The sequence below is a fragment of the Nycticebus coucang genome, chromosome 5 (genome assembly GCF_027406575.1).
Source record: "Nycticebus coucang isolate mNycCou1 chromosome 5, mNycCou1.pri, whole genome shotgun sequence".
Lineage (NCBI taxonomy): Eukaryota > Metazoa > Chordata > Mammalia > Primates > Lorisidae > Nycticebus > Nycticebus coucang.
The window spans coordinates 91,082,211-91,103,038 of record NC_069784.1 but is presented as its reverse complement, the minus strand read 5'-3'; the positions used below and the strand labels follow the sequence as shown (position 1 = coordinate 91,103,038).

At 43.9% G+C, this 20,828-nt stretch overlaps 1 protein-coding gene across 1 annotated transcript; it reads right to left on the bottom strand.

Annotated features, from left to right (window-relative positions):
* Positions 1-726: 726 nt before the first annotated feature.
* On the bottom strand, positions 727-5,206 carry MARCKS (myristoylated alanine rich protein kinase C substrate). Its single transcript, XM_053591052.1, has 2 exons — positions 4,560-5,206; positions 727-2,809 (listed from the first exon to the last, which is right to left on the bottom strand). Exons 1-2 carry the CDS (start codon positions 4,659-4,661, stop codon positions 1,925-1,927), a joined length of 987 nt encoding a protein of 328 aa, XP_053447027.1. The 5' UTR covers positions 4,662-5,206; the 3' UTR covers positions 727-1,924.
* Positions 5,207-20,828: the final 15,622 nt, after the last annotated feature.

Genomic DNA, 20,828 nt, shown 5'->3' with positions numbered 1-20,828 from the left:
TGAGGAGATAAACTGCTAAAGTTAAGGAATATTACTATATGACGAAGTATTATTCTCTCTTTTCCTTTGAGTAATAAGATACATGTTCATTTAAAAAAAAAAAAAAAAGAAACTGGTTGTAACTATGCTAAAGGCCCATAAACTGAAGTCGTCCATTCAACACCATTACTTCATTACATAAACCTGTTTTTCTTAAGGTATAACACAATCTAAGCAATAATTTGGAAAATAGCCAAGTGCTAAGCAATTACAATGGCAGGTAATACACCATCAATTTTTGAAACACATTTGGTCACTTTTTATGACCCTCTGCAGTATGGATTCAATAGTCAATATAAAATTTAAGTTTCTGGACCTGCATGACAAAAAAATGGCTTTATGAAATTTTCTCATAAGACATTTAAATAGTCTTAGGTGCACACCATTTGCATCTGAAATGATTTAATTTGACACACTATATAGCCACAGTAAAAATAATTATGTTCTATTTTTAAATGAAAACTAAATGCAGATAAATGGTAACAGATTTGACACGGAATGGTATAAATTCTCCCTGTATGTAATCTGACACTGCTGAATTTAAATATGAATTTCAGAGTTTGAAAACTTCAGATTAAAAACCACAAGAAAATTTTCTCTTGGTTGGCATGCAAGATCTTCCTAAAAATTAACCTAAGACCTAAAAGTCTCAATATCATCAGAACATAAAGAAACACAACAAATTTGTACATTTTATTCACATTTATTTTTCGCTTTTAGTGTGCTCACAGAAAATTAGAACACCTTAAGCAGGAGTTTAATAGCAATTTTTGTAAGCAAAGTTACATTCCATCTCTAAGTCAAATTGGTCAAAGCTTCTCCAGTATTTACAAAACATGATAGACAAGATGCTACACAAAACCATTGCATCTGAAGATTTTTTTTTCTTTATTCTCAAAGACGACTGGAAAAGAAAGCATTGTCTGCTGTAATCAAAAACATACCACAGTATAAACAGTAACCATTCCACTTATCACAGCTTGGTTGAGTTTAAAATTTGTGTTTAAAAGGTCCAAGATGACTGCAGTTTTACAAAAATGGGCAGGGTGGAAAGTTGCAAACTTTATGTGCTTCTGGATATCAAGATTTGTTTTTATACAATAGTCACAGTTAAAAACACCCTGCTGGTAATACATAATTACACTTTATTAAGGTCATAAACCAGCAATAAACAATAAAGCCTATACAACTTGTAGTTCTACTTAATCACTGACTGGTATAGCTAACATGAGATAAGTGAAAAATTCCTATGGTTTAAATGAACTCCTAAGACTATGATCTTTTTTTAAAATCTGGGTATTGGTGTTTTTTTCTTTTTCTCTTTTCTTCTTAATCAAGACTTGTAGTGTTGTAAACCTGCCTCACAAAATACATCGTAATAACTTTTCTTTAAAAAAAAAAAAAGACTAAGCCTTTACACCATCATTTCTAGTGGCACATTCTCTTGGCAATGTTATGCACCACTTGTGGTCCCTATCACTTCATTTGATATCCCTTTTTGACCCACCCATCTCCTTCATATATGGGCATGTCCATAGATTGACAAAGAAAGTTTACATTTTTGAATAAAGATGCAAAGTATGCAAAAACATTAATACTGATGCAAAAAATAAAAAATAAAAGAGAAACAAGGCAGAGGAAGGTGTTTAAGCTGTCCTCGACCTGTTGGAATGGTGGTAACAGAATGATCTGAGATGGGAATCTGTGGGGAGGAGGTGGGGAGAAAAACCAAAATTTGCTGCTTAACAAAAAAGTAAAATAAAAAAAGACATCTTTAAAATCAATCCCTGGTTGTAGACAAGTTCTCCAAAACCAGTACCTGGCACCACTCCAACAAACAAACGGGGGAGAAAAGTTCTTCGATTATCTCAAAACATCTGGCTCCTTACTCTGCCGCCTCCGCCGGGGGGGCCTCCGGACTGCACTCGGCCTGCGCCTCCTGCGAGGGCGCTGCGCAGGCTGACGACGCGGCCGCCGGCTCCTCCGCGGGGGCCGCCTCCTGCTCCGGGGCAGCGTCGGGCCCGGCGGCCGAGGGGGCCTCGCAGGCGGCGGCGCCGGGCCCGGCCTCCTCCTCCGCCTTGGTGGGCTCCTCCGCGGCCTTGCTCTCCTCGCCGGAGGCCGGCTTCTCGGGCGCGACGGCGACCTCCTCGGGCTTGGCCTCCTGCGGGTCGCCTCCCGCGGCGCCCTCCTCGCCCGCGGCCCCGGCCTCCTCGCCCGCGGCGGCCACCTGCTCCCCGGGGGCCGCGCCCGCGTCGGCGGCCGCTGCGGCGCCCCCGGCGGCCTCGTCCTTGCCGCCCTCGGCGGAGGCGCCAGCTGCGCCCTCCGCCTCACCGCCTTCCCCGGCCTCCTTCTTGTTCTTCTTGAAGGAGAAGCCACTCAGCTTGAAAGACTTCTTGAAGGAAAAGCGCTTCTTTTTTTTTTTCGGGGTCTCGTTGCTGGGCGAGGGCGTGGCCCCATCCTCGGCCTTGGGCGAAGACGTCGAGGAGGCGGCCGACGCGGCCTCCCCCTCCGCGGCCGAGGGCGACCCGGGCTCGGCGGCCTCTCCCTCCGCCGGGGCCTCCTTCTCCGCGGCGCCGGCCCCTGCCTCGGGGGCGGCGGCGGCCGGCTCATCTTTCTCGGTGGCGGTGGGCGACGCCGCCCCGCTCCCCGCGGCCGCGGGCTCCTCCTTGTCGGCGGCCGGGGCGCTGCCGTTGGCCTGCAGCTCCTCCTTGGCACCCGGCTCGGCGGCAGCAGGCGAAGCGTCGCCGTTTACTTTCACGTGGCCGTTCTCCTGCGGGGCAAAGAAAGCAGGAGCGTCACTAGAGCGGCCAGAGCGCCGCCATTCCCGCCCCCACCGTGAGCCAAGACCGACCAGCTGTCCCCTTGGACCCCTCTAGCCACGGAGCCCCCGACCTCGCCATTATGCAGCCATAAGCCCCAAGGAAGAAGGACCGCGGGCAGCGCCCTCTGGGGAGTCCCGAAAGCAAAGCAGTATCCCTGACCATTCCGGAGATGTCTTAAGGACAGAGTCCGAAAGGTGTAAAACAAAGGTTTATCACTCCAGCCCTTGACTTATGAGCTTTGGAAAAAACGACGCCAACTATTACTGGACACACCAAAAGCCCTTTATAAGAAGGCACAGAGCCAGGGCTGGTGGTCTGTGCGTCAGTTACCTATCCGTCTTTCGTCTTAAATACTTAAAGTCCTATTAAAAATACCAAGAACTCCCAGGGGTATCCCAACACTTCATCCCGCAGGCGGCTGAACCCGCTGAGGGCCTTGCTACCGGCAGGGGGCGCTGCGCCTCCACCGCTCAGCGATGGGTGCCGGAGTGCGAGGAGGGGCGGGGCTGGCGGGCCACCCCGCCCTGCCCAGCCCGGCCCTGCCAGCAGGCCGCGGCGCCCGCGAGCCCGAATCGCGCAGCCCAAGAGTCCACAAACAAAGCTCAGGTGGCTTGCGGGCCTCTAGGTCCGGCTGAAATCAGAAGCCTGGGAGGAACCCATGATTTTTGAGGTCTAGCTTCTGCTTCCACGCCCACCTTCGCCCGTGATTCTGCGAAGCCAGGGCGCGCCCCGGCGGCTCATTTTGCAATTTTAACGGGTTTAAACCCTCTTGGCAGAGCTTGCCTTCCCCAGTAGGTTAGAGAAGGCTAAGCTACACAATCTCTGCTCTAGGAAAAGAGGCGTGGTGGGTGCCCAGTGTTTTTGAAGCAGCCACCCAAGACGGCCCTCTGGCCCACCCAGCCGTGGCTATCTCCCGGGGTCCGGGCAACGGCAGAGGCAACCCCCGCGGGTGGTCTGGGCGCCACGCACACTACCAATCCCTCCCGAAACCCAAGAACTGCCTCTTTTTGACCATCTGGAGGGGTTCTTGAAGGATCCACGGAGTGTTCCCACCCCAGGGATACCATGTAAAAGTCGAATGGGTGTGTAGTTCCATAGACAGCTACGAATAAAGATTTAGGACAGAGGGAAAGCCCCATCGAAAGGTACTGAAATCCTCTGTCCAGCTCCAGCCAGCCACCTTTCCAAGAACCCAGGGCACGCCGCCGCAGCATACAATAAGACAGCCCTTCCCTCCTCGCTTTTTTCCGTCTCTATCCCCATTGCACCCCCTTCCCTTAACCGCGCCCCCCCCAATCACATCAGCTCAGCAATCTCAAAGGCGACCCAGTCTCGACAACAAACACAGGAGCCACGCAAACACTATTGTGCCCACGGACACAAATGCAACCTGGCTGGGGGGGAGGGTACCTAGCTAGTCACATTCTGCCAATCTCCAAACCAGCCATTTTAGACGATTTATCACTCCTTTCCTCCCTTCTACTCAAGAATTCGCCAGGTTTCTAGGGAATCACTACTATGGGTTAGGGAGAAGACTACTTCTATGAAAAATTGACCATTTAGGCTATCCCTTTCCATTCAGCTTCAGACTAGAATCTGGCCACAGTACTCTCCACAAATATGCATCCGGAGCGACCAGGAGTGAAGACGAAGCGAGACTAGAGAAAGACACCAAAGAAATGACCAGGTAGCATTTACCTGCCCATTCGCTTTGGAAGGCGACGAGGCCACAGCCGCCTCCCCAGGCCTCTCCGCGGCGGCTTCTCCCTTCGCTGCGGTCTTGGAGAACTGGGCACCCATGCTGGCTTCTTCAACAAAGAAACTCAACAGATCCAAGAGGGGAAACAAAGAGCCTCGGGTTGGCGTAACGACGGGGCGAGCAGCAGCAGCGGCAACAGCAGCAGCGGCACACACACCGGAGGGAGGGGGTGGGGTGGTGAAGAGGACAGAACAGAACCGATTAAATACTCTCCGGATAAAAAAATTTTGTCGAAGAGATCAAAAAACAGCAGCACAGGAGGGAGGGAAAAAGGGTGGAAAAGTCGAGCACAAAAAAGGAGCCCAAGTGTAGTTAAAAAAAAAAAAAGAAGTAATAAAAAAATCCCAGATTTGTAGCCGCACTGTAGACAAGAGGAAAATGGAGAAATCTCCCTGGTTGCTAATAAGATGCGGGGTCCAACGCCCAAGTGCACAGATGAATGGGCTCGCGGGCGCTGACGCTGCCCCCGCGCGCGCCGGCCAATCCGCGCGCCGCGCACAAAGCATGGGGCGGGGCCTGCGCTCCCGGCGAACAATGGAGCCGCGCTTTGCAAACGGTTTGAAAATCAGCTTCAGACCGAGAATTAATGTCCTCCAAATAAATAAATCAATTAAAAAATACATGCCTCTCGTCTCCCTCGGCTTGAAAATAATAATACATCCCTTGATTGGCTGGCTTTGTTTGGAATTAATTAGCGCGGGAGGGGGTTACTTGTGGATGGGGGCGGAGAAAGCGTTAACTTGACTCGCGTTGACTCTTGTGGGTCTATATCCGTGTCTGTCTCTCGCCGCTCTCCTCCCTCCCCCATCTTTCCCGGGTGTGTTTATGTGTATGTGTGCGTATGCGAGGGTTAAAGACAATGGTTGGGATTTGTGTGTTTGCAGCATGTTTTCTCCTCGTTCCATATTGGTTTCACAGATAATGCGCAGGGTTTGTTTTTTTAACTGCTGCAGTGGTTAAACGTCCTAAATTGAAAGGCATTTAAACCACGAAGATCGAATTTCATCAAACGAAATCTTGAGTTAGAACTAGGTCTGTAGGCCAGATGTGGAAAATGCAAAAGCGGCAAACAGCCGAAGCCACACTCCTTTCCCTCTCCCACACTGGCATGAAATAAAATATTTTGAGACTGGCCTTCGGCGTTCATCAAATTCCCCCTCTCTGGCTATTCCCAATTAGTGGGGTTTTTTTCCCCCACAATACAAAGCGAAGGTCATTTACAATAAATGAAACTGTTTAAATTTATCACTGTATGAAATGGCATAATTAATTTTCCTCTATGGTGAAATGAGACATAGCTTCGAGCGTACGAATCCATATTTGCAGTTGGGATGCTATCTGCGTCAATACGGATCGTTTATCAGCCTACTGCCAGAATCGGATGGACTCTTTCTTTCTCAACGTGTGAGTGTGTGAGTGCGCACGCAAGCAAATGTGCTCCAGGAAGGAAAAGAGGCGATGGCGATGAAATTCTAAACAACCGGATTACAGTTCTAAGGAGAAATTATCTGCGTGTTCAGAGATAGCGAGAACGCTATCCCTGAACGCTTCAAGTCTAAGGTGAGTTAGAAGAAAAGGTTCTATAATGGTTCACAAGATACCGCCATCTGCCACTGAACTCCTTGCCACCGAAGTACCAGACGCTATTTGTGTGTGAGAAACAAGGCACTGAAAGTATGGGGGGGGGAGGGAGGAGAGAGGAATCGAGGACATACAGCCTAATAAGCATTCCACTTCCAACCACATTTTTGTTCCCAAAGTTTTCACTCGTGGCAAAATCAGACTACCTTTTCTCATTTACATTTAGTGATCCTGGAATGAATACTCTTTCCCTTATGAAGATGACAAGCAGTCGAGGGAACGGTTCATTTCTCCTGGTGCTGGCTCTGAATTCTCAAACACAGTTTTATTTTCTGTTCATTGTAGGGAAATAGGTCATACTCTCAGTGAAAAAGACGGTTGGTTCAAGCCAGTAACTCTTTGTTCAAGCGTTACTTTGAAAATCACCAAGCTGAAGATCGCTACGCGAAGCTTCGTTTTCTCTGTCCTGTTCTTTCAGATACATTATTCAATCACGAAGTCGTATTTCCCAGAGCTGATGTAAAGACGTTTCCGTAGAACTGCATCTTGCTAACGAACGTGTTATTACCCTTAAGGGAGCCCGCTGGCCTGGCGCAAGACCCCAGCCGCCAGGATGGACGCGAATCCCTTGTATTAGTAGAGTTCAGTTCCAACTTGATCCAACACCATCCAGGCGATTCCCAAAGGCTCCTTTAAAGCTGTTGATTTCCCCCCACCCCCAACGTGAATCATGCCCCTTCCTCTGCATTCCCTCCCCCCTATTTTAAATTGGGGTGATTGCTAGTTCGCTTTCGGATTTTCTCCCAGACGCGTCCTTAGCCCTCCATTTGGGGGCTGCTTTTATTGCTCCTTTGTTACCAAGCTGCTATGCAGCTTTCCCCCCTTTTCTTTCTCCAATGCCTATTTGCCTGGTATCGGCTCGTCTCCCTGGCAACGGCCGGGGACGATTCGGAGCCCCGGGCTGGGGGAGGAAGAAGAGGCGGAGCCAGCGCTGGGAAGAGGGGAGCAGGCGGCGGAGGAGACGGGAGGTGGTGGGGTGTGGAGGCGAAAGAGGGGCCAAGTGAGAGACTGGTAGACAGACCGCGCAGCAGATGGCCGCGCGAGGGGGCGGGGCGGGGCGGGCAGCTCGAGCGCAGGGCGCCGGGAGCCAATCAATTCCCGCGGCAGCTCCGGGCAAGGAGCGGGTGTAAACACAGAGATTCCCTCTCCACCCGCAGTCCTTAGTTTACCATAGAGGAGACGGTCTCCTTTCGATAAGAACGCGCATGTCTAGGGTAGTAGGAAAGCCGACGGTCCCCAGTAACCCGCAGGCGCGGGAGGTTTAGGGAGCTGCCGGGGAGGGCGCCGAGCGCTGGCCGGCTCTCTCCACCTCCCCCAGCGTCCAGGGTCGGACCAACCCCGAGATTTCTTCCACCAAGGGGGAAGGTCGAAAAGGCGGAGGATGAACGAGGAAGGCAGGGCTGGGAAATGGAAAGAGGTCGTTCTCCTCTGGAAACCTCACAATGAGTGAAGGGACGCCAACAAGGTGGAACCGGTAGGAGTTGTACAATGGGAGTATAAAGTTCCTCAGGAGTGTGCTCTTCTCATGCGGAGTTAAATGTTTCCAATAAGGCGCCAAAGGGGTTTACATAAATGTGATTAAGGAACCCAGGAGGTCATGGTGAAAATGTAAAACTGGTTATCTGTAACACCAGGAAGAAGCAGGTGTTTGCTCCTTATTTATACTCCTTTTCATCCTGCCCTAGCAGATTTGTAAGATAACGCTAACCAGTGTATCTATTTTTTTCTATTAATAGAGAAAGAACAGGAGACCTTAGTTATTTTGGGGTAAAAGTTAGCACTGGTAAGAATTTTAGAGACCATTCCACAAAATCTTGAGGGCTTTCTCTATGCCAGACACGCTAATCTGGGCTGTTTTCATATCATGGAACAAAGCAAACTCAGTCGTTGACCTCAGACTTTGTAGATCATCCTATTAAGGTGAACTGGAGCATCTGGCTTCACGCCGCCACCAGATGAAGTAAGCTCAGGAGAGTTGCCAGATTTCTCGCGTGGTAGAGGCAAGATTAGATCTCACCCCATTGGTGGTTCCAGGTCCTGGCTTCTTACACTGGGGTACGGTGCTGCTTGGCCTTCCCTGAATGGTGTAAATTCGCTCAGTAGGTCAGTCATTAATTTCTAAAATATTTACTAAACTCCTGTTAAGTGCCAGGAAGAGGGATTAGATATCAGCTTACACCAGGGACAAATATGGACATGGTTTCTCCTCAAATGCAGCTCACATTTATATTATTATTTCTTGAAACTTCTTAAAATATGAAGAAAGTGAGCACAAACAAGATTAACTGTGTTCTTAGAAAACAAAAGATAAGCGTCCCTGTCTTTTTCTTTTTTCTTTTTTTCTTCACTCTGTTGCCCTAGGCTAGAGTGCCAGATGTCCTAGCTCACAGCAACTTCAAACTCCTGGGCTTAAGCCATCCTCTTGCCTCAGCCTTCTGAGTAGCTGGGACTACAAGCACCTGTCACAATGCAGGCCTAGTTTTTCTATCATAAGTAGAGATGGGGTCTCCCACTTCCTCCAGGCTGGTGTCCAGTCCACCTGCATCACTTTCCCAGGTGCTAGGATTACAGATGTGAGCCCTGTGCCCAGCCATGGGTCACTTTCTACATTCCTAATTAAATATGCCTTTTTCATCTGGAAGCATACATGAAGCTTTCATGAATTCGAGATACATGGGGATCCTACGGTCCTGGTAGTGGTGTGCTCCATCCTCATCCTTGATTTTATGTTACCTGAACTTCAATTCCACAGAAATTGATTAGCTTGCAATCTAGTAGGGAGCTAAACAGACACAGACCCTCATTCATGCAGCAACTATTTACTGAATTTTTTTTTTTTTTGCAGTTTTTGGCCGGGGCTGGGTTTGAACCCACCACCTCTGGCATATGGGGCTGGCACCCTACTCCTTTGAGCCACGGGCGCGCCCTATTTACTGAACTCCTATCATGTACTAGGCTTTTGGAATATACCAATGAACAAAGAAATCTTTATGGAGCATATTATTCTAGGGTGGGGAGAAAAACGTAAGTTAATAAATATAAGTAAGCAAATTACATGGAATGTTAGAAGTCTGTAAGTGTTGAAGGGGGGAAAACTAAAGCAAGATAAGGGCAATAAGAGTTCAGGGGAGTATTGGAAATTCCATATTCCATGGAAGGGCCTCATTGAGAAGATAAACTTTGGGCAGACGTAAAGAGATGAAGGAAGAAATATGAAAGATGAAATATTGAGAGGGCTATCGCCATTATAGCTAGCAAGAGAGAAAGAAGTTAGAATTAAACAAAAAGATCACAGATAGAAATGTGCTTTTATACAGTCATCTGCACCCTGAAGAAAAATGTAGGGTGCTATAGGATAGTATAATTTAGTTAGGTGGTTTAAAGAAGATCTTTTTATTTTTATTTTTTTGGAGACAGAGTCTCACTTTGTGGTCCCCAGTAGAGTGTCGTGGTATCATAGCTCACAGCAACCTCAAACTCTTAGGCTCAAGCGATTCTCTTGCCTCAGCTGGGACTGAGGGGACTCAAGTAGCTGGGACTACAGGCGCCTGCCACAACACCCAGCTAGTTTTTTAGAGACAGGGTCTTGCTCTTGCTCAGGCTGGTCTCTAACTCATGACCTCAAGCGATCCACCCACCTTGGCCTCCCAGAGTGTTGGGATTACAGGCATGAGCCACTGAGCCCAGCCTAAGAAGGACTTTTTAAAAGAATGACTTTTAAGTGGAAGCCTAAAGGATGAGTAGGCATTAGCCAGGTGAGAAGAAGAGCTGTGTTCAGATGGAGGAAATAGCAAAGCCTCCGAGGAGGGAAGAGTTTGGCATGGGTTTCAGAGGGATCATTCATGGGTTTTGAGCGATCAATGTGGATATACAGTATTTTGAAGTTCCTATAAAGTTCCTATAATATAATATCCTGGTAGAAAAGTTAACTGTGCAGATATAGGAGCCTGGAGTTCAAAGAGTGGTTTGGAATGTAAATACAAATTTGTGGCCAGTCTGTTTGTAAATGTTTTCAGAAGCAAAGCCAAAGGAAAATACAAAATACAATAAGGTCCAGAATGATGCCCAGAGTAATTTCAGCTTTAAAAGGATGGATTAAAAAGGAGTGGAGACAGCAAAAAAGAGTGAAAAGGAACTCTCAAGGAGAAGATAGAAACTGGGAGAGTGTGTTGTCAGGAAAATCAATGAAGAGAACATTTTTTTTCTTTTATTGTTGGGGATTCATTGAGGGTACAATAAGCCAGGTTACACTGATTGCAATTGTTAGGTAAAGTCCCTCTTGCATTGAAGAGAACTTTTTAAAGAGCAATGCTTAATTTTATCAGGTGCTGTGGCCTGGTCTAATAAAGACTGAAACATTTCCATGGGAGGTTGCAGTACAGAAGTTACCGGTCTCAGGCTCCTGAGCAGTTTTTGTGGTGTACTGAGGTTGGAAGCCAGATTTGGTGTGCTGACAAGAGAGGAGAAGGTGAAGAAGAGGACAGTATACGTAGTCACCTATCTCTTTATGAAGCTTTGTAGGGTCAAAGTTGAGAGTGACAGGTCAGTAGTTGGAGAGGGCTGAAATTGAGCAAAAGTCTGAAATTCAAAATTCTTCAAAATCGAGCGGCGCCTGTGGTTCAGTCAAGGGCAATGCCAGTTAACCTAGCAAAGTCTTCAAACTTTCATCATAGAAGCTGGGCCAGAGAAATTGGCAAATTTTAAAGAAAAACTATACTCGTTGCAGAGCCCAGCATTTCTTATGGCGGTATTAATTCATATCTTTATATTTAAAAAGGAGGCGGCGCCTGTGGCTCAGTGAGTAGGGCGCCGGCCCCACATACCGAGGGTGGCGGGTTCAAACCCAGCCTCGGCCAAACTGCAACCAAAAAAAAAATAGCCAGGTGTTGTGGCGGCCGCCTGTAGTCCCAGCTACTCGGGAGGCTGAGGCAAGAGAATCGCTTAAGCCCAGGAGTTGGAGGTTGCTGTGAGCTGTGTGAGGCCACGGCACTCTACTGAGGGCCATAAAGTGAGACTCTGTCTCTCCAAAAAAAAAAAAAAAATTCTTCAAAATCTAAAACTTTGAGTGCCTACGTGACCCAGAAATGAAAAATGTCATAACTGGCCTTATGTGACAAGTCACATTCAAAATGCAGACACACAACACACAGTTTACTCAACATCCTCGAGGGAAAAAAGGCCCTCCTGGCCCTCTCCAGCTGCGTTCTATCTTTTCCAATCATGTCCAGACTCCTACACGTAGGCATGTCCCCAAGGGGTAACAGAATGGTTCAGTGTACACAAACTTTGTTTCACATACACAATTATATAAAAAACATTATATAAAATTATCTTCAGGCTATCTGTATAATATTTGTCAGAAAGATGCATGGATTTCATGTGTAAACTTGGGTACCATTCCCAAGATATCTCATTATATATATGTAAATATTTCAAAACCTGAAATCAGAAATATTTCTGGTCGCAAGCATTTCACCTTGTACAATGTTTTTTTGGTTTGTGTTGTGCTTCTTGGATGGAAGAGATTAAAGAAAGTTTGACTTATCTGGAAATTAACTCAATAGAAAGGAAAATGTATGTACAAGAAAGCAGGTGGGGATGGGGGTGTAGGGAACACACTAAGAAATTGGCTTTTCTGTAAGGGGAGAAAAATAGAATGGCAACAGATTTGCTTGTGGGAAGATGAGAGAATCCCCCTCTGATGGTTTCTGTTTGCCTTTGAAGTCATCAGCTAAGAATGAGGAAGAAAAGGTAGAGTTGTTTAATTTTATTGCAGAAGGTATGGAATAATGATTGGGAGGTATACAACTGAGACTTTTAGGCTTGGGAAGACTTTATTTTTATTTTTTTGAGAGAGAGTCTCAAGCTGTTGCCATGGTAGAGTGCCATGGTGTCATAGCTCACAACAACCCCTAATTCTTTGGGCTTAAGCCATCCTTTTGCCTCAGTTTTTCTATTTTTAGTAGAGACAAGGTCTTGCTTTTGCTCAGGCTGGTCTCGAACCCCGTGAGCTCAAGCAATCCACCTGCCTCAGCATCCCAGAGGGCTAGGATTACAGGTGTAAGCCATGGCAGGAAGATTTAAGAGAATACCCATGTTAGGTTGATATATCCCAAGGATGCTTAATCAGTCTATCAGAGTTTCTTTCTCATATCTTTTTTAGTTAATACTAGTATTCAATATCATCGTCTTTAAAATTACCAGCTACTAACTTTCACCTATATGCAACTTGTTGTATATCTATACAGTCAATATCTGTGTTGAAATAAAATATAGATTTTTATATACCTCTGCTGTTATAAAGATCAGTGTCAGTTAATCCTGTATGATTTCATGCAGATATGTATAAAGAGAAGGAGGAAGGAAAGAAAACCTACCGTGTGCCAGGTACTGCACTGTGTGAGACGGCTAGGCTTGTGTTTTTCCCTTAATGATACTCCCTGAACTTGTATCATTTGCTAATTTTACAGATTTAAAAATTGATATTCAGCCTGGTTTGGAAAATAACATTCTACTGCGCGTTAGCCTTTGTGAAGGCTATTTGGCTTCTAGGAATCTACTAAGGGTCAAATGGTTGTAATAAACACAAAACCTTTTATGTCATCAGAACTTTATTTTTAAAAAAAGCACCAAAACTGCAAACTTCTTTAACTTTAGACTTTGTTTTGGTGTTGTCCTTTCCTTCCTTCCTTCCTTCGTTCCTTCCTTCCTTCCTTCCTTCCTTCCTTCCTTCCTTCTCCCCCCACCCCCCACATCCCTTTCCCTTCCCTTCCTTTTTTTTTTTTTTTTTGAGACAGAGCCTCACTGTTTACCCTGGATAGGGTGCCTTGGAGTCATAGCTCACAGCAACCTCCAACTCATGGGCTCAAGCAATCCTCTTGCCTCAGCCTCCACTGTAGCTGGGACTACAGGCACCCTCCACAACACCAGCTATTTTTTAGAGACAGGGTCACTTTCTTGCCCGGGCTGGTCTCAAATTCATGAGCTCAAGTAATCCACCAGCCTTGGCTTCCAAGAATACTAGAATTACAGGCACAAGCCACTGTGCCTAGCTGATGTTCTTTAAAAACTATCCAGTAGAACTCAATTGGAAATATGACTTCATAACGAGGAAACATCAGAGTCACTGCTTATCTGATCTAAACAATCAAGGACTAACACATCTACAGTAAGAGTAAACTTTCTGGAATCTTAGAGCCCCTTCACATGTACTGGTGATCACTACAAAGTCACTATAAACAGGGTATATTTTTAGTCACTGTTCTTCCGGCATACCAGATGAATTAGCAAGATTTTTTTATATGCGAAAAGGTTATCAGAGATTAGGACACACCCAATGGCAGAGGAAGGTAAACAAAAAGCAGGGGAAAAATTTGAGAAAAAGTGTTATGCAGAAATTCTGAACCAAAGCTTGTTGATAGTTGCATTTCTCAACATTTTCAATCTTTACTTTCTGGGGACAAGCTGAACACTTTCCATATAAGGTTTTTGGAAGAACTGAAGGGAAATCACCACGATAATTCCCTTTCCAACTTTATTCTCAGAGGTAAGAGGCAAGTAAATAAAGAAAAGCAATCAAAGTTTTCATTAAAAGACCAGGTGATCAGGTTCCTGGTCTTACAGAGTTACCTGGTCACTTTTCTCATTGTTCTTAACTAGTGGACCAGAAGTGAGAATAGAAAATTCACATGGAAAAAAAAATGGAATCTTCAGCATTACAGTGTAGGAACCACACAAAGGCTGATTTTTCATTGTTATTTTAGAGCTATAAATACTTCCTGATGTTAAAAAGGAGATCAAATCTCTGGCTAAAATGAGGTACTTGAACTAATCCATGGTTCTAGAAATTAAAGTATAAAATTATATTAAATACTTATCTTTTTTTTTTTTTTTATTGTTGGGGATTCATTGAGGGTACAATAAGCCAGTTACACTGATTGCAATTGTTAGGCAAAGTCCCTCTTGCAATCATGTAAATACTTATCTTTATACCAATTGATAATGTGGCTGTGAGAAAAGATGTACTAATCCTCAGAAATGATTTTTTGCAGTTAGTACATAGAAAATTTCTGTTAAGTACTGTTAATCTAGAACATTGGTGAGGTGTTCCCACCCCGTAGCCCTCCGGTTTGATGGACTTCTCAGAGCCTTCAGCTCTCTTAGGTTTTATGATGGAATGATTGGGAAGGACATTGATATTTATTTGCTCAACAAATATTGATTAATTACCTACTTTATTCCAGGCATTGGGTTGTAGTAATTTGCCTATTGTTACTTCCTCAAATCCCTACAAGTAACTTTGTACAGTAGGTTTTCTCTCACTCCTGAGGGGTTACATAACATACTCAAGTTTATGCTGTTGTACCTGGTCTGGGATGGGTTTTTAACCCAGTTCTTAGTGATTCCAAAGTTGTGTCACAGTTCCTGTGGCTATACCCTGCTGTCTTAGATAAAGAATGTTATAGAGGCTCGGCTCCTATAGCTCAGCAGCTAGGGCGCCGGGCACATACACTGGAACTGGCAGGTTCGAATCCATTTGGGGCCTGCCAAAACAACACTGACATTCCAACCAGAACATAGCCGGGTGTTGTGGTGGGTGCCTGTAGTCCCATTTACTTGTCTACTTAGGAGGCTGAGGCAAGAGAATCACTTAAGCCCAAGAGCTTGAAGTTGTTGTGAGCTGTGATGCCAATAGTCAAGTTGTACCAAGGACTTACCCCTCTACCTGGGATAAAAGCATGAGTATTGCTTATGGTAGAGAAAAAGTATCTGAAATGTGGGTAAAACAGGATGTAAAGCTGGGGAGAGGATGTTACAGTTGGGAAGGAAGTCCGGGTTGTAGATGAAGCTGGGGGATGCAGTCAGAAGAGGTACAGCCCTTCACAGTGCCACTGTTACAAGACTGTCAGGATTCTTGGGCTAAAGGGACTCAAAGCAGAAAACGTAGGGGTGATGAAAATGGGGCGTTCTTCCATTAAGGCTATAGTTGGAATTTGATTTATGTTTTGCTCATAGATTTAAATACTTGATAGTTTTAAAACTTAAAGCACTTTTACATACATACCTACTATGTCAGTTAATACCTACAGTAAATTCAGACTGTTAATTCTCAGTTACAAAGGAGTTCATTTCCTTGAAACCCTAACTATTGCTGCCCAGAACAGCCAGTATCTTATGGTCTGCTGGGATAGAAAGGGACTTTTTCACTAGTTGATCCTGCCGTTTCTGCCTCTAGTGTACCACCTCTTCCATTTCCGTTCCTCTCCAGTATGTTTTCGTTTTGTTGTTTTTTGTTTTGTTTTAAGGACTGGAGTCTCTCTCCCTTGACCATGCTGGAGTTCAGAGGCTCTTCATTGGTGTGACCAAAATGCCTTCAGCCTCAAACTCCCAGACTCCAGGATCTTCCTACTTTTGCCTTCTGAGCAGAGGCACATGCCATCACGCCCAGCTCCCCTCCAGTAAAGAAAATATTTAAAGATGGCGAATTTATAATTGGTTTTTAGTTTTATTCTCATAGCTTCAAATACTGCTTCTCTGCCAATGACACAAAAATCAGAATTTCTTGTCCTAACTACTAACTCAAATTTCAGATCTATATTTTTAGCTGTCTCCTTACAGGTCTGGACATTGCTGCTTATATATTTTTCAGAACTTCCTCATACTCAGGTTATCATTTTCTCATTCAAACCAGCATCACCTTCTGAAATGATTTCCTCAGATTTCTTGGAGATATTTTTGACTCATTCCTCTCCTTCATTTTCCAGGCAAAGAATAGAACCAATATAAGGCCTCTTCACGGTAGAGTATGGCTAAACAGGCTACTATTCATTAAAATTAAAGACTATGACAAAAAATAAAGTAATGAACCAAAACAAACCTTAAAGCTTTGCCCATCTGGTCAGTCTGCCAACCTTTCTATTCTTTTTTTTTTTTTGAGACAGAGCCTCAAGCTGTCACCCTGGTAGAGTGCGGTGGCGTCACAGCTCACAGCAACCTCCAACTCCTGGGCTCAAGTGAGTCTCCTGCCTTCGCCTCCCAAGTAGCTGTGACTACAGGAGCCCGCCACAATGCCTGGTTATTTTTTGGTTTCAGCCGTCATTGTTGCTAGGCGGGCCTGGGCTGGATTCGAACCCACCAGCTCAGGTGTACGTGGCTGGCGCCTTAGCCTCTTGAGCCACAGGCGCCGAGCCAACAACCTTTCTATTCTTTTCGGTCCTTTTGCTTTTATAAATTGGGCGAATGTTCCCTTATATTACGTTTCCTTCTTTAAAGTTTCCATTCATTCAGCTTAACCAAATGTAAAAATAATTGAGTGGCAAGGAGAGGACTGAAATTCTCACCGAATAATTTGTTACCACTCAGAAAATCCCATAGATCCTCCTTATCAAGTGGTGTTGATTTTTTTTTTTTTTTTTTCACCTTTCAAGCATCTCTGGTATTTTCTGTCTTCCTAAGGCTAAAACAGAAGTCAGAGGTCTTTGCACCTCCTGCCTGGATTACATCCTAGGTCATCTCTTCCTTTTCTAAGGGCATTCTGTGCTGCCACAAATACCTCCTCTATCACTCCCCTGATCAAAAATTGACTTTCAGCTGCCTGGGATCTCATCCTTCTTGCCTGACCTGTAAGGCTCTTTATAATCTTCCCTGTCATCTCCAGGCAGAAGACTGATTTGGATCACTGAATGATGACTTACTGAACTCTTCCCTATAATTGTTTTAAGTTGCTTCCTGGTAAAGAATTAGTAATTACAAGTTGGTGATACAGACTCATCAAATATATTCAATAGAGAAGAGATTGAAGAACTTCTTCAAGATAATTTCCTGATGTAAAACAGTTTGGGAAGCCAGGCATAGTGGCTCACACCTGTAATCCTACCACTCTGGGAGGCTAAAATGGGTGGATTGCTTGAGCTTAGGCGTTCAAGACCAGCTTCAGGAAGATAGAGACACCACCTCTTCTAAAAATGGAAAAACTAGTCTGGCATTGAGGCAGGTGCCTATGATCCCAGCTACTTAGGAGGCTGGGGAAAGAGGATGGATTGAACTCAAGAGTTTGAGTTTGAGGTTGAGTTTGAGTTTGAGGTTGCAGTGGGCTATGAGGACACCACAGCACTCTTCCCAAGGAGGTAAAAAAAAAATTGGGGAAACCCAGTTTTCCACCAATGTTTCTTCTTCTCTCTTCTTTCTTTTGTGAAAAAATGAGCAGATTTCAGGAGGATTGTGGACCAATGTCTCTATTTTCAGAAAAGAGCCCTGACTTCGAACGACTTCTGTCTTGTTACAGTCTTTAATGCTTGTCTGACTCAACAGCAGCAGCAGCAGTTGCATCAGAGGGGGCAAAATGCCCCCCCAAGAGACAATGGCAACTGGTAAATACTAGACATTTATTTCCTCAGGATTTATGTAGACAAGACCAGCTTTCCTTCTTGATAAGAATGTTTTCTCATGTTCTTAATCCTTTATTTTCTTACCCTGACACTTAATTTCCTTAAGCTGGAATCCCCTTTTTCCCACTACAGTTTTAAATGTCCTGAATACTTAGTGTGAGTTTATGCTATAAAATGGCCATTAATTGAATGAAACAGGTAGTAATTTTCCCTTCATCTAGTTATATATTCTTGTCATCAAATGGCCAAAAAAAAAAACAACCCTACAACTTTTCATTTATAATATCTATATTATTATAATTATGGTGTTTGTAGAACATCTAATAATAAGCAGCAAAGAAAAGAATTGGATTTTCATTTTAACTTCTTTTTACTAATACAATCAAAAGATTCATCCAATTTACTAGGGGAGAACTATAACAAAGTTGTTGATACCATATGGGCAAATACTTAATTGTAATGTTTGGGTTATATTTTTTTATTTAATGCTTTATTAATATCGAGTCCTTAATAAGTCTTTTAAGATTATTTCATGAAACATATTAAAATTCAGTTTTATGTCATTTTATGAAAAAAGTTATATATAATTCTTTATCATAGTGAATATCTGTGCATAAATAGGGCAAGAATATGGAGTTGAGAATATTGATTTCCATTGTCATTCCATCAGAACTCATGGGAACAAGCCAGTATCCTTTGAAATTATAATTTTAATGTAATACCCATCAGATAAATGTCAATCTTCAAATCGATTTGGGGAACATTCTTCTTTGGGACTGGCCTGATAAGCCACCTAAGAAACTATCTCAGTACTTGATAATTGTGCTTTGTGATGATGACTTTTGTTATTGGAGATTATATTACCCACTTTGATGACACTTTCATAACACAAACACCTCCCAGGTGCACTCTACATTTCAGTGTTCAACTAGCTTTCAAAATATAATTTTATTCCTTGTGGTTTTTGGCTGTTTCTGAATTTAATACAGTGTTCGTCTTGAGAGAATTTACAACTCTGGAGTGAAACAGCTGCAGTGCAGTAGAACTCTACTCTTTGAAGACAAGGGTTCAATTTCAGTTTCAAACATTTGGTAGCTATGTTGTGACCTTACACAGTTGACTTATGTTCTCTAAGCCCAAGTTTTTTCCTTTGTAAAGTGTGAACAAATATTCCTATCTTAAAGAACCCTTAATATGTAATGAGATATCCGAGTAATATATTGTTGTTGTTTGTAGGTGTGCTGTCTAAGAAGTTTCTTGTTGGGATGTGACTGTAAATAGGTAGGAGATACAATGAACGTTTGGAGGTAGCACATGAAGTAGCTCAGGACCCGGCTTTTAGTAGGTCCTCAGTAAATACTGGTTTTCTTTTCCATCTTACCATCTTGGAATGGGGAGGCGGGTGAGAATATCTGAATAGATTTAGAAGCGAAAGGAAAATAAGAAAGAACGTGTAACAGCAGAATGTTATAAAGCACTCATTTATAAAGTGAAGATTTGTAGTGAACCCATTTTTTTGACTTCTCCCTTGGGCAGAATTCCCAGAAGAATTCTGAGAAGCTGACTGAGGATTACTGAGAGCCCAACAAAGCCTGTAATAGAATTGGTGATTCCAAATGAGTAGCTGTGTTTTTATTCCAGTAAGCCAGCCTCTCTCTTGAGGGAGGTGGGATTATAGTTCTTAATTAATGTTAGTCTTAATTAATGTTTAGACTTTGACATAATGAAGTAAGTGCTATATCCCCACAGTTTGCTTTTCTTATAGCTATCTTTTCTTAATCTACGGTTTTCCTCAAATATTGTACAAGCCAGAACTGTTTAAGTAGGTATTTCCCCTTCTCTCCTGGACATCTCATCAGCTATCTATCTAGAAGAGCCAGCCCTCCCTGCTATGTATTAGGGATAAACAACAATTTGAAAAATTTACATTAAATGTTTTTTAATACCATGCTTCTCATAGAAAACACACATAGAGGAAGGAGATTTCTTCAAGCTCTCTCCCTTTCCCGCTCATTCTTTTCTTTTTTTTTCCTGAGTGCTAATTAAAAATCTTGTTAGCAACAATCTGTTAATAATTTGTTTGCAGACTGGATTTCTTTGGATAGTATTTCGTTATATCTATGTAAATTTTATTTTTGTTGGTTTGCTTTCTCTCCAGTTTTGAAAATGAGTCATTCAAAGGGCATAGTTTATAACGATTATAATCCTCATTGTGATTATTATCATCATGAGCATTAAAAGATATGAAACATGAATACACACACTGAGGTGGAGCTCTGTAAGGAGTAACAGTTAAGAATTTGGGAATCAAATAAGCTTAGCTTTGCATCAAGCTCTGCCATTTTCTGACTTTGTAACTTGGGGCTAGGTACCTAACCTTTTTCATCTGAGAAATGGTGGTAATAGGAGTATTGTCTTTCAAAGCCGTTTTCAGATTTATCCTAAGGACCTGCATAGAGGAAGTTTTCATTAAATAGTAGCAAATCTGACTTTAGTCCATAGAGGAGAAAGGTTAGATGTGGAAATAACAATTGATTTGTGGGAGATCAACCATTCCCATTCTGATAAAAAGCAATGTCTTTTTTTTTTTTTTTTTTGAGACAGTCTCACTATATTGCCCTCAGTAGAGTGCCGTGGGGTCACAGTTCACAGCAACCTCAAACTCTTGGGCTTAAGCAATTCTCTTGCCCCAGCCTCCCAAGTAGCTGGGACTATAGGCACGGGCCACAATGCCCAGCTATTTTTAAAGGCAGGGTCTTGCTCTGACTCAGTCTGGTCTTTAACTCCTGAGCTCAGGAAATCCACCTGCCTCAGCCCCCCCAGAGTGCTGGGATTACAAAGCAATGTCTTACAACAACTTCATGACTTCCAAAGCATTTTTAAATTGATTGTTTTACTTAATCTTTATGACAAATGGGAGATATCATTTCAATGATGATATAGGTAGAAGAGCTGGAAAGGGAAATGATTTTTTTCTAGATTACACTATTAATAACTAGCAGAAAGTAGACGAATGCCTGGTACCTGGGTTTCCCAGTGCCCTCTACAGCCTTACAGCTGAGTGGAAGATCAGGCATCATACCCGGCTTGAGTTCTCCTTGCACAGACTGACCAACATCACTGGCTCCCGGGACGCCTGCCCCTTGTGTGGCTGCATCCCCTATCTCCACAGTTGTCCGT

Excerpts from the sequence above, each read along its gene's own strand:
- MARCKS (XM_053591052.1), bottom strand. The coding sequence starts at position 4,661 with ATGGGTGCCCAGTTCTCCAAGACCGCAGCGAAGGGAGAAGCCGCCGCG. Across the intron at positions 2,810-4,559 it reads CTTCCAAAGCGAATGGGCAG|GAGAACGGCCACGTGAAAGT; the intron begins GTAAATGCTACC and ends TTTGCCCCGCAG.